This window comes from Notolepis coatsorum, assembly GCF_963971535.1.
Source record: "Notolepis coatsorum genome assembly, chromosome: 19".
Classification (NCBI taxonomy): Eukaryota; Metazoa; Chordata; class Actinopteri; order Aulopiformes; family Paralepididae; genus Notolepis; species Notolepis coatsorum.
In genome coordinates, this window is record NC_140183.1 from 16,280,888 (window position 1) to 16,293,652 (window position 12,765).

Sequence of the window (12,765 nt, forward strand, 5' to 3'; positions counted from 1 at the left end):
GACGTATAACAGTCTGCAGTGACACAGAGAGAGAGAGAGACGTATAACAGTCTGCAGTGACACAGAGAGAGAGAGAGAGACGTATAACAGTCTGCAGTGACACAGAGAGAGAGAGACGTATAACTGTTGCTGCCAGCTGAGCAGCCAGCGTGTCACCTCTCCCGGCTCCGTGCCAAATGAAGATTTATTTTTGCTCATCCCGTGAACCGAACAATACACACACCCCGAACCGGGGAGGTCGTGCCGAACGGTGTACGGTTCGAATACGTACCGTTCCACCCCTAATCTCTACTATGTCATGATGAAGATACTAGACCATCTCTACTATGTCATGATGAAGATTAGTCCATCTATAACTACATCATGATGAAGATACTAGACCATCTCTACTATGTCATAATGAAGATACTAGACCAGGGGTGGCCAACCAGTCAGAGACTAAGAGCCACAAAAATTACTGTGGTACCACAAAGCCACACCATATACCAGTGTTTCTCAACCTTTTTTTCAGTCACGGCACCCTTCATGTGTTTATAGGTCTCACCCTCTGGCCTCTGAAGTTGCTAATGTCTTTTTTATTTGGGCCTCACAGGGTTAAAAGTACCATGTGAGACCCACGGTTGCAAAATTACAAAATCACTTTTAGCCATTAAAAAAAAAAAAAAAAGTCTGTAAATGTTTATTTAAAGAATGTTAAGCACATGTATAGTCAATTGGTCCTGTTGTTCAGCCTCACAATGCTATTTGATAGTAAATGTGTTTATATGTCCCACCCTCTGGCCTTTGAAGTTGCTAAGGCCTAACAAAATTAATAGTTGGTTTCAGGTTGGTTGTCAGTTTGGCCATGGGTAGGTAGGGAATTTATTTTATTTTATTTTTTTATTTTATTCTTTCCCATGGCGACTATGGATAGGGAATTTCTTTATTTAATTAAAATGTTCACAACAACATGGATGCATGTACTCTGCCAGCATGTTTAATATCCATAATACTAAATGTTTGACTAAGATTTCTATGAAACTTTATTCTTAAAAAAAAAAAAAAAAAAAAAAAAATCTGATTTTTTTTTTCTTTTTATAATTTTTTTTTAAAACTCATAAAATATATTGGGTCGCACGTAAATCGGCAGGGTCGGTCGGCAACCTGAAACCAACTATTATTTTTGTTAGGCCTAATGTCTTTAATTTGGGCCTCACAGGGTTAACCTCTTAAGCCCGAGATATACAGTAAAAGTGTATATTTTCAGCATTAGGTTTGTTTACCAATGATTTTAACTGTTATTAGTGAAATCTCAGGGCATTGAGTCGGAAACCGGCGCATATTGACAGGAGGAAGTGGAGCAGCCAAAAGTGAGTGGTCTTTTAAAGGAAGAGACTCAGGGCTTTCGAATTTCGAAAAACTACCCTACCCAGCTCACGCCAGCCCGTCAATCATCTGACTTCTGGATTTACTTTTTTATTTCTCTTCTTTTTTGGGATTATCTCCCACAAACCTGAACGTTATTGCCATAAAACAGAACACAGTTAGTTTCTCTACCTTTCTGTGAACGTCTAGCAGGGACAGGGGAGAAAGTGCTTGTGTTACTACAACATTCTATTATTTAATATAGTGTGTTTTTCTGACAGCATGATAGCAGGGACAGAGGAGAAAGTGCTTGCTTCATTCATTTTTATTCAGAAAAAGCAACTCAAAATCGACATGCCGTCCTGCATTTGGATCATACAGATGTGATCAGATTAGGAACAGCAAGTTAGACATTACAGCAAGTTTATATGTAACGGAGCTGATCGTCACCTTTTTGCGTTGTGTTTAACTTCGATGCCCCGAGGGAGTTTAGAACCCGGGTCTGCCGCGACACGGGCGACAGCACAGACCGGTATACCAAGTGGTGAATTCACACTTAGTATCGTGTCTAGTGTCTTTTTAAGTTTAACTCGCAGTACCGCTACTCGCCAGTCACTTCACAACGCTTGAAGTGCATCGTGACCAGTGTTGTGCTAGTTACTGAAAAATAGTAACTCAGTTACTTTACTAGTTACTTCATTTCAAAGTAACTTCGTTACTGTACTAGTTACTTACACCCAAAAGTAATGAGTTACTGTGAAAAGTAACTATTTAGTTATTTAAAAAAAAAATAAAAAATTGCTCAAGTCCCATGCCCCATATACTCAAAATCGGTTGATCAACTTGACAGTTTCCATTCACATCACCGAACTCTGCTAAGCAATGTGGTCTAGAGCGTTTCATTATATATTCCCTCCCCGCTGTATGTATATTTCTCTCCCACCCACCCACCCCCTCCTAATGTACAGTCCCCTCCCCATCATATGTATATACTCTGTCAGGATCTAGGGGTAACAGTACTGTATATTTGAATACCGCTTATGTCACAAATGTATCAGTACTAAATACCTATATGTCCCTATGCCATAAATGTCAAGTATGTTGTGTATGTCATAAATGTCTATATGAATTGAAAATGGGGGACCCTGATGGAAACAAGACAAACGTCTTTCTCAGGTCTGCATCCCCTTAACAATTGTATGTATTGAGCCGTACTGTATTGTACCCATTCTGCAATCTGTTAAATAAAGTTTTCATTCATTCATTCATTCATCCATTCATTAATTCATTCATAACCATCTTGCAGCGTTGTTTAAGATATCAATCAAAGCATTGCAACGTTAGAATAGTTAGGATATCAATTGTGCATGAAAGGACTATATTTATATTGTTTGATTAGTATTATGAGATTCCCTGGCAGATTTCGTACAGTCAAAATCCGTTGATCTTGAGTTTCAGTGAACACATTGCACTCACCGTCAACAGTCTGCGGTGGTCGAGATGTAACGTTAGTCCAGTTGACTCCAGCAGCCCTTCAAACATGTTCTTTATCTCGTTTCCATGTTGTATATTAATTATCTCTCCAAGTAGTTGCTAAATGGTTTGTTAGTTCGTTATTATTACTGCGTTCTTATTATGTAGATTCATAGCGAGCGTCCTCTTGTTGTTTACTGTAGAGAGCGTCTATTTCTTTCAGAACGTCAGTGGCCAATCAGAAGTGCGAAAACCAGAATGAGGCTACGGAAAGAAATAATAATAATAATAATACTTCGTTTTATATAGCGCCTTTCAGTCTACAGTAAACAAAACAAACGCAGGCGAAATAAGGACGCTCGCTATGAATCTACATAAAAAGAACGCAGTAACGAACTAACAAACCATTCAGTAACGTAAGTAGCGTTACTGAATTTCAAAAGTAATGCGTTAGAGTACTAGTTGCGGCAAAAAGTAACTTCGTTTCTGTAACGCGTTACTTTGTAACGCGTTAGTCCCAACACTGATCGTGACTGACAGTGCCTCGCACTACCATCCATCTGTTACATATATACGTTAGGATTATTAGGATACACATTTATTTGTCTTTCCCAGTACTCCAGGGGATTCTCCAACGCAAAGAAACTCGTAATGAATTCCTATGTGAAGGGATAGGAAATGTCCATTGTGTTAAATTGTGCACCAACCCCGAAGCCATTTCCTGAATCAGTGGCTGCGGAGCGAGGCTTCGGACGTCATCACATACGTCACCGATACACGCTCCACTTAAATATGCCTGGATTACTCGACACAAGCATCGATGCCTCGCTTCAAACGTCACATCACTAGTCCTAACTGTTAAGTGGTCTGCACACGGCGGGCGACCGACGTCGCCTGGCGATGCGATTGTCTGTCGCTCAACGACAATCGCCTGGCCCCCCACACCAGAGCCGACCGACCGTTCACAGGTATAATAATAATGTGTCGCTCTGTTTAGCTGGGGGTGTGGTTATTACTTGTTTCCCCCCGGAGGGAGATATAGGAGGACAGACCGGATGTTAGGTTATCGTGAAGCAGGTAGCTGTGGTAGCTGTGTTGTGCTCTACGAGGGAATATTAACCTGTAAAACCCACATTGAGCTGGAATTAAACCACCATATATACGAATACAACCTCTCCTCATTCTTCCTGACATTACTGCATGCCTGATCGCTACAATACGTTCACTACCACCGATTGGACAAGTAATGTTATGCAGCTGAGAGAGAACGTTTTTTTCACGGAAGACTCTGTTCTGTTCTCAACCATGATTTTCTTTGGACAATAAACCGTATAAACTACATCAGCCGCAGCCTGGACATTAAACTCTGTCAACATCCACAACTTATTTTGTTACCAGAGTATAAAAACACTAGTAGGTGCATCGTAGCGCATTGTTAATTTATTAGTTAATGACAAGCGGCCACTATAGCTTCTACAACTAACGTTATTTATTTAAATTGTTCCTGTTAATAATAATTAATAGGGATGCCCCGATCACGTTTTTTGCCACCGATACCGATCACCGATCGTCGTGAGCCATATCGGCCGATACCGATCCGATACCGATCGTTTTTTATTAAAAGAAAATTAAAAATTATTTTATATAATTTTTTTATTTTTTTTATAAAATATATATATTATATAATTATACTTGTACTTGTATTATCTGCGAGACATCGCCACCACGCAACAAGCTCCACTGTCTGTGTACTCGAGTATCCTCCAGCTACGGCCAGGATTCTACGGAGCTGCAGCTGGTCCCTATACTCGAGTAGCCTCGAGCTACGGCCAGGATTCTCCTGCGCTGCAGCTGGACCCTATTGGTAACATTACTGTGCTTTGGTCATATCACATTCAACATGCCCTCAGCTCGAATACGCGTCGAATCAGTGTTATAACACATTGATATCAGGAGCTATCTGTAGCTACTGCTAGCCGGATATATAACGTTAATATTTAGTATATTTTAGTTCAATGGGACATTTCGTTTTGAACAGTGAACTAACTTGCGCTAACGTGAGCTAACAGGTATCATACACGTCTCTACTAGACTATTGCTGGAGCATTTGTTGATATCAGGAGCTATCAGTAGCTAGCCGGCTAGATACCGTTCGGTTAGACAATGCCTCATCATGTATTAAACTAAAAGTGAATAGTTGACTGGGTCATTTTGTAACGGTAGCTAACGTTAGCTCAGGGAGACGCCGTCCTCCCGTCCCACTAGACTAGACCCGTGTTTACATGCGTGCAGGAGGGGCTGGAGGGATGAGCAGACGCCGCACCACCCGGTGTCTGAGACAGAACTCAGCGAGTGAGATCGGTTTTGACGATCGGCGAAAATAAAGCATTATCACCGATCACCGATCGCATATTTATACTGATTATCGGCCGATAACGATCGGTGGCCGATCGATCGGGGCATCCCTAATAATTAACATAAGTAGCATGGTAATAATACGTAGGTTATTGATCAATGAATGTATTGATACATTAATGGTGTACAAATGATACACCAGTAGAAGTCATGTTATTTCCTCATTGTCCTTTCTGTGTCGCCTCAAAAAATAGGATCAAGGCGATTTTTAGCCAGGCGACAGAAGTTGCTGCGCGATCGTAGCTTCAAAATCTCTTGCTGTGTGGGTTCTCTCATTCATAACAAAGGAGGCGATACAATTCTGTCGGTCGGCTCACAAAAAAAGTCGGTCGCTTGGCTAAAATCACCCTCCGTGTGCGGAGCGGGAGCCCTTTACACCGGTTCTTGACGGTTAATGTTGTTATTAGCGGTTTAAGAGTACATTTGTAAGTATATTAGCTATAATGTCATTGTAAACTGTCTTTGAGTTGCAGTTCATGCAGGACAAATTGTAAGAAAAAAAACTGCCAAAAAGGTGTAGTGAGAGCATCCATTTTTCAAACCCATGTCTTCCAATTCTAACTTCCCACCTCTGACCATAAACGAATGCAGCATGTCTGTCCAGACTTGACAAGACACGTGCGTAATCATAGCATGAAAGAAGACACACCCACCTTTTCATTGATGGAAAGACAGTCATCGTCCAATAAAAACTCTTCTAGAAGAGCGTCGATATCTTCTGTATCACTTCCTCTGTGCTGTTCAGATCTGGTGGCACTAAATGAGGACAGAATTAATTGATTGATTGAAAACTTTAATTAACAGATTGCAGAATGGGTACAATTAGGGCTGGGCGATATAACAATAACGATAAATATCGCGATATATTTTAATAATCGATATCGAATATCGAAATAAAAAAGAAATCGAAAAATCGTTTTTTTTTTTTTTTTTTACCTGCAACAGGGCAGTTTTAAAACCAGAGACAGTGGACAGACTTGTCTTTCTTGCCTGCAACTTAAAGTAATGGCTTTGCTTGTCCAAATGACAATACTGACCAAATTCAGATTTCTTTTTCTCTTGTCCATTTATTTTGTTTGCTTTCTAATTTAAAATACATTTTGAAACCGTCTGTACACAGTAGGCTATGTGTGCTAGCAGAACTAGACTCCAGTCACGACGAGTCACAGTGCACATGCACATGCACATGACTTTTTTGGTTTGTCCACCAAAAAAGCGCCAAAAGATCGAAAATAAACTAGAAGGGCCAGAACTGTTCAACTCCTCTGGAGCCACAGCCAGCAGAGAAGCCGGTTTACTTTAGCTTTTAAACCAGCTGCAGCCTGAGAACTGGAGTGTGAGGGGATGTAACACTAAAGATGGCGGCAATGACAAAGAATTGCTGCAAAATAATCTATTGTTAAAAAAAAAAAAAATTATACTTATAACAATTCGATAATTATCGATATCGAGAAATAAAATAAAATTATCATATCGTTATCGCGATATGATTTTTTTCCATATCGCCCAGCCCTAGGTACAATACAGTACAGCTCAATTAATACATACAATTGTTAAGGGGATGCAGACCAGAGAAAGACTTTTGTCTTGTTTACATCAGGGTCCCCCATTTTCAATTCATATTGAATATGAATATGTGAATATATGAATATGGATAACGTTAACCCTTTTGCCTTGTTAACCTTAGTTAAAGGGGAACTTTATCAAAAAACAATGCTGATTTATGTTGCACATAATCTCGCACACATCCAAAAACTAAACCGTTTTGCACACATTTATTTAGTTTGTGTTGTGTTAATTACAGCGCAAAGAATGATGGGTAGCAGTCCCATCATCAAGTATTAGCCTAAAGGTATTGCTATTCTTTAATAACGTTAGGCTACATCATTTCGTGGAGCTGCAATTAACACAACACAGTGATTCAGGCTGCGGTTACATTAGGGCCAGTTTCGTTTTCAGTTTCAGTTTAGTTTTTCAGAACGCTACGTAATGGCAGGCAAGTTAGACATCGTTTTGCCTCCTGAGCACCAAGTGATGTATACATGTAGTACAATGCCAAAGCAGTAGGTGGCGATGTAGTTCAAACATGGCCATTTTCAACCAATCAGAAAGGTTGAACGTGCCACTACACTTCCTGCTAAAAAACAACAATCAACCATCTTTAAATACCTCGCATGAGCCATTTAGCCAACGTGAACGTAGCATTTATTTTTCAGCAAAGAAAGTGCAATAAAAGTGCAATAAACAAAACGGATACATTCACTGTGTTCTGCCTCTCATTTGTTGATGAAACAAAACCAACATCAACACAATTTACCACCAAGAGCGGATAGTTTAGTCTCACAAAAAGATCTCCGATGTTGTTAGCTACATGCTAATGTGAATGGCATTCTCCATGTATATAGTTAGCATCGAGGCAATTAACGTAGTAACGTTAACGCTAGTAGAAATGGATGAAAACTTTATTTAATAGATTGCAGAATGGGTACAATACAATACGGCTCAATACAAACAATTGTTAAGGGAATGCAGACTGTTGTAGTTTTGGACTGGGCTCCTTATAACAATAACTTGACAACACATGGTAGCACTAGCCGCAGCTACTTGGGACAGCTCTGCTGTGCACATGGGCATTGGGCAGAACGGCTCCGTATCCGGCTTGCGCAAATTACATGGCACCATTGTCGGCGAGTTTCCAAAACGAAAACACCCTTTGAGCGTTGCCACTACGCGTTTTCCTGCCAAAGCTTTTCTTTTTAACTTGGACATGCAAACGTAATCATTCGAAAATAGAACGTTGCTGTTTTACCCCAGTGTAACCATGGCCTCAAACAATGTCCCCGACACCACTGGTGTCCATATTCAAACTCATTTACTCTCAATAACTGGCAAACAAAATGAATGTGTGCAAAACAGTTTAGAGCTTTTGGCATGGTGTACCTTTCTGTGCGTATTTATCCACAATCTATAGCTCAACATGAAAATATTCACAATTAAATCGTAACGGTAGCAAAATAACAATGTTTATGTTTTTGTTTGCTGGGAAACTACACTACCATTTGGCGCTGCTGACTGACGTCACCACAGCGATGTCAGTCACAGACCTAGAGGATCAGATTTCCCTTACATTCCATAAGCTTAACAATTCGTACAATGGGAAAATAACTGACCCTGAATCTGTGGCTAGTATCTGTTTCACCCAACACTAGTGTTACAGGCTGGTCTACAGCTCATTGTACAGCTACACTTGCAAACAACTAGTGCTCCGTGATCATAGCCATTTATCTCTAAAGCGAACCACTATTTGTAAAAGCCACAACCACATTTGTATTTATAATTTAAATCGTATAACGTTATTTCGCTGCATATTAAATCACTGTAAATACTAATGTAAATCATTGTTTCGTTGTACATATTGTGTATAGTTTATAACGTTATTTTTACATGGCGTTAGTAGCTAGCTAGCTTGCTAGCCCCGAAACTCTTTGTATACCTTTGTTGTTACAATAGCCAATAATTCATTTTCCCAATGATAAACCACGTGAACGTTGGAAATTACTCAATAATCAACTAGGCTGCAGTAAAAAACTTAACCAGATTCTCAAACATAAACATAAAGACGGACAACACGCTCATCACAGACAAGCTGGATGTAGCCAATTACTTAAACATCTTCTTCACAAACATAGCCACAACACTGGTAAACAAACTACCCTCCTACTCAGGGCATTATGGGGTAGAACACATAGTAGCATACTACAAAAACCTAGGGGTCCACAAAGACGACTTCAAACTTGAAATGGTAACAACCGATGAGGTACTCAAAAGTTTGAGCGCCCTCCAACCTAACAAGGCCACTGGCCATGACAACATCCCCTCCAAATTCCTCAGAGACTCAGCAGCCGCCATCACCCCAGTCATCACACTAGGGCTGGGCGATATGGCCAAAAACGTTATCGCGATAAAATTATTAAATTCTTTTCATATAACTCGATATCGATAATTATCGTCGATATAATGTCTGTCAAGTTTAATTAACTTCTTATGCCCGGCGCCGATGGACGGGCTATTAATAGACTTGTTTTTCTGCTGCGAATGTCTCGAGTTGATGTCGTCATCAGTCCGCGCACGTTAGCAGTTAGCCAGAGCGAGCAGTGTATCCCATGACAATGTACTAAATATCCCTAAAATACTCTGTTCCGCCCCAATACATTGCAACGACGTCCACCGTATACCACACACTACTATAACCGTGGCATCAGAATTCACGCCACACACATACTCGGCACGTAAATATATAAAATAGCGCCGTGCAAGCTAATTATCCTAGCCAGCCATATTTCCAATGTATTAAATATCCCTAAAATACTCTGTTCCGCCCCAATACATTGCAACGACGTCCACCGTATACCACACACTACTATAACCGTGGCATCAGAATTCACGCCACACATACTCGGCACGTAAATATATAAAATAGCGCCGTGCAAGCTAATTATCCTAGCCAGCCAAACTATACAATTGCGCCGTGCAAGCTAATTATCCTAGCCAGCCATATTTCCAATGTACTAAATATCCCTAAAATACTCTGTTCCGCCCCAATACATTGCAACGACGTCCACCGTATACCACACACTACTATAACCGTGGCATCAGAATTCACGCCAAACACATACTCGGCACGTAAATATATAAAATAGCGCCGTGCAAGCTAATTATCCTAGCCAGCCTTGAGTCCTACCTCTCTACCCAGAGGTGCAGCGCGGGTCTCCTTCGCTCTCGGCCATCTCCTTCACTGATTGGTTGTTAGTGCGTGTGCTCATATCCAAGCTTGGAAAATCGATATATCGAAACTTTGCGACCACGTTTCATGTTTATTTCGAGGAAATAATTTATCGCGATAGTTATCGTTATCGTTTTATCGCCCAGCCCTACATCACACACATAATAAACCTCTCTATAAAACAGGGACACGTCCCCAAGGACTTCAAAATTGCGAGAGTGACCCCTCTGCACAAAAAGGGCAGCAAATTAGACCCAGGCAACTACCGCCCTGTTTCTATTCTTACCTCCATCTCGAAAGTCATGGAGAAAATAGTCTACGAACAGGTCGAAAAGTACCTGGCGGAAAAAAATCGAATCTACGAATTCGAATCTGGCTTCAGAACGTCCCACGTGACTCCACTGACTGACACATGCCTCCTCTATTTGAACGACCACATCAAACAAGAGGTGGACGCGGGCAAATACTGCGGCATGGTCATGCTGGACCTACAAAAGGCCTTCGACACTGTCAATCACTCCATTCTGATTGACAAGCTAAAAGCAATTGGTTTTGATAGTTTATCAGTGAGCTGGATGCAATCCTACCTGGAGGGGAGAGAACAGATGGTAGAGGTAAACGGTACTCTATCCCCCCCCTCACAGTGAGCTGTGGTGTTCCACAAGGAAGCATACTAGGACCGCTACTGTTCCTAATTTATGCAAATGACATGTCGTCAGCCTGTGACTGCAACTTGTTCCTGTTTGCGGACGACTCAGCCCTGCTGGTCTCTGACAAGAACAAGTTGCAGGTTGAAAAAACCCTCAGCTCGGAACTAGGCAAAATCTGCATATGGCTCGCTGATAACAAACTATCATTACACATGGGCAAAACAGAGTCCATTCTCTTCGGTTCAAATAACAAACTCAGCAAGACCGACGGCTTCTCAGTTACAGTGGGTGACTATATTGTCACAAGGAAAGACGAAAATTACCTACCTGGGTTCCATCCTAGAGGCAAATCTTTCCTGTGAGAAAATGGCATCCAATGTAATAAAAAAAAGTCAACCAACAAACTAGATTCTTGTACCGGATCTACTCTCTGGTAAACAAGAGAATACCCTGAAGACTCTGGCAGGAGCACTCATTCAAGGGTACTACGACTATGCTTGCACCTCATGGTACCAAAGCACCTCAAAGGCGCTAACAACAAGATTACAAACATCACAAAACAAACTGGTCAGACTACTACTTGACCTTACCCCCAGAACCCACCTCACCCCTGCCCACTTTGACAACCTAGGATAGCTTAGAGTAGACGCCAGAGTACAGCAACTTGCAATGGGCCTGGTCTACAAGATACACTATACGACTAAGGTACCCATGTACATGTCGAAATACTTCCCAAAGGTCAGTGAATACCACGATCACAACACCAGAGGGAGCTCCACAAATCATGTTAAACCCAGATTCGGCTCAAACAAGGGACTAAACACGTTTCGCAATTATGCCACATCAATGTGGACCGCCCTACCCAAAGCTGTAAAGGAATGTGAATCCCTACCCACATTCAAAACCACTCTTAAAGAGCACCTACGGGAGGCTGCAATTCGAAACTGGCCACCGTAAATGCCCAAACCCCCCACCACCTCCTAATAGACAGTCTCCTCCCCACCGCATACCCATATTCTAGGGGTAACAGTACTGTATATTTGAATACCGTTTATGTCACAAATGTATCAGTACTAAATACCTATATGTCCCTATGCCATAAATGTCATGTATGTTGTGTATGTCATACATTTCTATATGAATTGAAAATGGGGGACCCTGGAAACAAGACAAACGTCTTCTCAGGTCTGCATCCCCTTAACAATTGTGTGTATTGAGCCGTACTGTATTGTACCCATTCTGCAATCTGTTAAATAAAGTTTTCATTCATTCATCATTCATTCATTCATTCACACGTAGGTATCGTCACCATAGAGGGCTGGCGGAGTAATACATCGTATGGTAAACGAGGGTTTACGTTTAGGTAAATATCCAGGTGAACTTAACGTTAACCCACTTTCTAGTTAGCTAGCCAACCTAGCATACCCGTGTTTTCTCTCTCCTTCGGTTTCCTTCACGGGTTTCCCAGACGTGCTCGAGTCCGTGTGAGTTGGTGGTCTGGTGGAAACGTTGCGACAAAACTTTGACTCAACTTCATCGAGAAATTCATCCAAGTCGTCCTCCATATTATCCCTGCAAGAAACAGGAGAATTGTGAGGCCCGTCAAGCGAGCAACAGAATTGTTTGCACTTCCTGTCAGAAGTTTTCAAAATAAAAATGTAATTCGAACTCCGATGGTATGCCTAAATGTGGACTATGCAGCTTTGGGAGATAATTGAAACTATGAGAATTAAAAAAAAAAAGACAAAAAACGATATGGTATATTTTCACGAGTAAAATATGAACTGTCCTGAAAATTGGGTCCCTGGAACACTGTTTGAAGCTGCCTGAAAAGTTGCTGTTTCACTGAAGTTGTTTACAACAGTAGGGTCCACAGTTTTGTTAACAAACATTGAAAGAAGGCTTACATTTGGTTCAAAATGATTTGTTTTTATTTATGATGACATAAGATACAACACTTTTAAGGATTGCGTATTATTAATTTACAGAGCTTTGAATATGGCCCATTTTCTGTCTCCACAGGCAAGCCCTAGGCTACAGGCTTAATTAAGGATTGTACAGGACATGGTGCTTGTTTCCTTTTCCATGTGGTGATTTTTT

The 12,765-nt window shown here is 41.0% G+C and overlaps 1 protein-coding gene across 1 annotated transcript in view; it reads right to left on the reverse strand.

Annotated features, from left to right (window-relative positions):
* cfap418 (cilia and flagella associated protein 418) overlaps window positions 1–12,235 on the reverse strand; it is a 38,656-nt gene extending 26,421 nt beyond the window's left edge. The window contains exons 1-2 of the mRNA XM_084337048.1: window positions 12,091–12,235; window positions 5,886–5,988 (exon numbers count right to left, since the gene is read on the reverse strand). Of these exons, the coding sequence (XP_084193174.1) occupies window positions 5,886–5,988; window positions 12,091–12,230 (243 nt within the window). The 5' untranslated portion in view covers window positions 12,231–12,235. The remainder of the gene's footprint in view (window positions 1–5,885; window positions 5,989–12,090) is intronic.
* Window positions 12,236–12,765: the final 530 nt, after the last annotated feature.